Here is a 4,440-nt window from a genome sequence, read left to right on the forward strand (position 1 = left end):
CATTTATCACAGTCACATTGTCAAATGGATTTTTTAAAGTAAAATTCTGCATTTGGGCAGTCCCAAAATTCCCCCAGAAACCCCCAACTCACTAATCTTGACCTCTTTGGTCACCGTCTCGTGCAAGGACACACAGGGGGAACTCATGCACCTCTGACTGCAATGGGGATTCATCATGGTTGAACTGGCTCCAGTCTGAGTCACTTGGTATCCCCCCGTTCCACCATATGTCCCAGAACAGGATGTATGAGTCATCACCTGAACTTGGGAAAGGGGCTGCTGACCTCCAACGAACGGCCTCTATCTAACAATTATCTTATATATATCTTTTAGCATCATGTGCATAAATCTTTGCATGCCCCATTCAGGGGATTATGGAGCAAAAATCATTGCAAGAAATCTGCCACATGTGAATATATTTTTATACGGTCCTGGGGCTTCATACTATTACCAGCCATTGTGATATTAACATGATTTATTCTCTGTAGTCGTGGCAATTCAATCTTCGTAAGTTTTTATAACTGATATTTCTGGAAGTTGGATAATCAAATGATATGTCATGTAGCATCAGAAATAGTGATACATAGAAACACCTGACGTGAGGTCAGACACGCAGCACATCAATAAGTAGAAAGCCTCATGACAGAAAACCACAACCTGCTTCCACTGTGACGTATTGTCAATATGCAAATCTGTTACTGAAGTCCTCACCCTGGACTCCGTCAGGTGGTTAGATATCAGCAGATTCCAGCTCAGGAAGCCTGTCACCATCTATGATTTCTGCTAACACTTTCCTACTTGATACCAACCTGGTTTAGTGCAAAAATGTCACAAAGGAAACCGCTCCACACTGAAACCACAGGCTGAACCAGATCTCAGTGGCATGCTCTCTATATAATGTAGAGGGGCCGATCAAGCACCTCACAGCCCTCACCTGCTCCAGCCCAGCAACAGCCGGAGAGCAGAATCCAGCAGCACCATGGACATCCTGAGTGCACCCTGCAAGGTGAGAATCCCACCGACTGCCTCTAATGTGCCGCATCCAAGCGCGCTGCCACTATATGCTGACGAGGAATTTTATTTGTAAAAGAATTGGTGCTAGATTTAATTTTATTCACTTTTTTATCTTAATATTATTTTTTATTATTTTCTATAATTTATATTACTGTTATTATAATATTCATACTATTGTTGATAATTGCTATTTTGTCTTAAATTTATTTCATGTCGTTGATGTTATTGATGACTATTTTAGATATTATTTGGTGATCTTTTGATTATTGCTACTTTTTAATCTATTATAATATATTTGTTGTTTTCTTATTTTAGATTATTATTCCATTATTCAAATATAATTCAATTGGATTTTTATTTTTATTTGGCTTCCATCAAGTTATTTTATTAAAATTTTCATCACAATGAGCATTTTTTACCAATATTGCATATAGTACAATACAATTATAACTAAACTGGGATTCAAACAGGTTTATCTATCTATTATCTATCTGTTATCTATCTATCTATCTATTATCTATCAATTATATATCTATTATCTATCTATCTATTATATATTTATCTGTTTGTCTATTATCTATCTATCTATTAGCTATCTATCTATATATCTATTATCTATTAAATATATATACATTATCTATCTATTATCTATATCTCATCTATGTATCATCTATCTATCTATCTATTATATATCTATTATCTATCTATTATCTATTTATCTGTCTGTCTATTATCTATCTATTATCTATTTAATATATTTAAATATACATTATCTATCTATTATCCATCTATTATCTATCGACCATCTATCTATTATCTATCTATCTATTATCTATCTATCATCTATCTATATATTACCTATCTGTTACTCTTTTTCTCTATCTTAGTCATTCTCATAACCAGTACATTGAATTAAATTCATATAAATATACCACACATAGTAACCTAATATTCTTCTCACATTCAGTTCTCAGCCCTCTTGCTCCTCCTTGGAGTCACCACCTTGATGACCGTCCAGAGTCTGGATCTTCATCATCTCAAGAAAGGAGTCTGTCCTCCCATCACAAATTTCCCAACTACAGTGAAAATCAGCCTGAACCTGACAGGACAGGACTCCCTGCTCCAGAGCGGGGATGTGAGTAAGCGCTCCACCTCTCCTTGGGAGTACAGGTAATGTGCATTCACCAATATCATCAGACAGGCTTTATATGGAAGACATAATGTTCTGTTAAATATTGTGATACATGAGCACAGGCAGCAGCAATAGAAACATACTGCACTAAGCAGGGGCGTAACTAGCATTCATACAGCCCTAGAGCTGTTCCAGGAGCCCCGCCCCCGCTTATTGAGGGGTAACTGAGAAGTAGTGATACAAACAACAGCTAACAGCATATAGTTCAGCAAAAAAACTAGGATAACGGTGCCATAAACCTGATATTCTATATACACATACCAGAACAAGGTTTCAGCACATGATGAGGATCCATCAGTCTCATGGTGTATAACTTTGTCTGTGCACACGTTAAGTATTTGGTGCAGAAAGTATTGCATCATTTCTGCATCTCTTGGCAGGAAAAAATGCAGAGTCAAAAATGCTCTTTTTTGTTTGCTTTTTTTTTTTTTTTTTTTTGCATTTTTGGTGCAGATTTTCCCCCACTCATTAGTATGGATGAAATCTGCAGCAAAAACGCTGAAAGAATTAGCGCTGCAGATATTAATCTGCACCAAATCTGCAAGTGATACATAAGCAATGTGTGAATGAGACTTCAGGATTCTTATTCTCTTTGCTGGTTCTGGGAAATCCTTCAGGTTTTCTGACAAATCTGCACTGCAAAAATGCAGCAAAAACACAGCAAACATGGTACAAAAATGCAAGTTGTGACCACAGACTAAAAGTCTATAAACCATGATTGTTTTTGCATAGTTTAGCAAGTTTACATTTCCTGGGATTGTATAAAAAGTATCCCGTGGTTTTTGGGAAGTTTCACCTTATTTTAAGAAATAGTTTCACACAGTAACGACGAAGGTGAAACTGCAATCACAGAGTAAAATAGTGGTGAGGAGGCCATGGTAATACCGGGAAAGGGGGATATTGTGCTTGCTGGCCCTTTAAAGTCAGTCCCTTTCAATCTTTTTGGAACTGCTTATATAGAGGTGATCCTTATGTCAGGTCCCGTTACAGAGCCAACCTATCCTGCCCCCTTTCCCCACATGATCCAAAGGCCATTGGCTTCAATCTAACCGCCCATATATTGTTCCTTCACATATATTGTAGCTTAGTCAAAGTTAAATCAATATCTCCATTTATTATTTTGCTTCCTTTTTGCCCTTAGCTATGACAGAAATATGAACCGCCACCCTATTGTCATTGCCGAAGCCAAGTGTGAGATGGCCGGGTGCATGGATGCCGACGGGAATGTGGTCAACAACCTAAATTCCGTCCCCATTAGACAAGAGATCTTCGTCCTTCACCGTGAGATGAAGGGATGCGTCCCCGTCTTCAAACTGGAGAAAAAGATGGTGACAGTGGGTTGCACTTGTGTACGACCCATCATCCAAGAGCAGCTGTAAAGAGGAGAGGCTCCAGCATTAGAGAAATCCTCGAAGACATACATCTATCGCGTTTATCATGTGTAGAAAGTTTTATACAAATTTTGACCAAAAATTTACATAGCACTGGTTAAGTGCAAGCATTCTTTTTGCAATTTTTAACTGTTATTTAATTTTTACATTTTTTTTGTATTTATATATTTATACTTTTATATGGAAATGACCTGTGATACCATGTATTTATTCTTCTTTGTGAAGGAATAATAATAAAACATAAGCTGGAAAGAACAAGTGTGGACTGGTAACTGAATGAGCCAATGACTTTGAGGGTTTATAGAAAATTAAAAAAAAAAAAAAATTGCCCCCTAAATATACACTGTGGAAAATAAGTTTTTGATACACTGACAATTTTACAAGTTTTCCCACCTACAAACAATGGAGAGGTCTGCAGTTTTTAACCGTAGGTACACTTCACCTGTGAATGACAAATACTAAAAATAAAATACAGAAAATCACATTGTGTGATTTTTACATAATTAATTTGCATTTTTTTTTACATGAAATAAGTATTTATTACAATAGAAAAACAGAACTTAATATTTGGTACAGAAAATTTTGTTTGCAATTACAGAGGTCAAACATTTCCTGTAGTTCTTGACCAAGTTTGCACAGACGGCAGCAGGGATTTTGTCCCACTCCTCCATATAGATGTTCTCCATATCTTTCAGGTTTTGGGGCTGTCAATGGGCAGCATTGTTTCAGCTCCCTCCAAAGATTTTCCATTGGGGTCAGGTCTGGAGACCACTCCAGGACGTTGAAATGCTTCTTATGGAGTCACTCCTTAGTTGCCCTAGCTGTGTGTTTTTGGGTCATTGT

The 4,440-nt window shown here is 37.0% G+C and overlaps 1 protein-coding gene across 1 annotated transcript; it reads left to right on the plus strand.

Annotated features, from left to right (window-relative positions):
* Window positions 1-979: 979 nt before the first annotated feature.
* Window positions 980-3,664, plus strand: LOC141098656 (interleukin-17A-like). The gene is made up of 3 exons (XM_073586626.1): window positions 980-1,006; window positions 1,982-2,184; window positions 3,348-3,664. Exons 1-3 carry the CDS (start codon window positions 980-982, stop codon window positions 3,583-3,585), a joined length of 468 nt encoding a protein of 155 aa, XP_073442727.1. The 3' UTR covers window positions 3,586-3,664.
* The last annotated feature ends 776 nt before the right edge of the window (window positions 3,665-4,440 follow it).

The sequence above is a fragment of the Dendrobates tinctorius genome, unplaced genomic scaffold (assembly GCF_039654945.1).
Source record: "Dendrobates tinctorius isolate UK_male_01 unplaced genomic scaffold, ASM3965494v1 ptg000093l, whole genome shotgun sequence".
NCBI classification, from domain to species: Eukaryota; Metazoa; Chordata; class Amphibia; order Anura; family Dendrobatidae; genus Dendrobates; species Dendrobates tinctorius.

Excerpts from the sequence above, each read along its gene's own strand:
- LOC141098656 (XM_073586626.1), top strand. The coding sequence starts at position 980 with ATGGACATCCTGAGTGCACCCTGCAAG. Across the intron at positions 1,007-1,981 it reads TCCTGAGTGCACCCTGCAAG|TTCTCAGCCCTCTTGCTCCT; the intron begins GTGAGAATCCCA and ends TCTCACATTCAG. Across the intron at positions 2,185-3,347 it reads ACCTCTCCTTGGGAGTACAG|CTATGACAGAAATATGAACC; the intron begins GTAATGTGCATT and ends TTTTGCCCTTAG.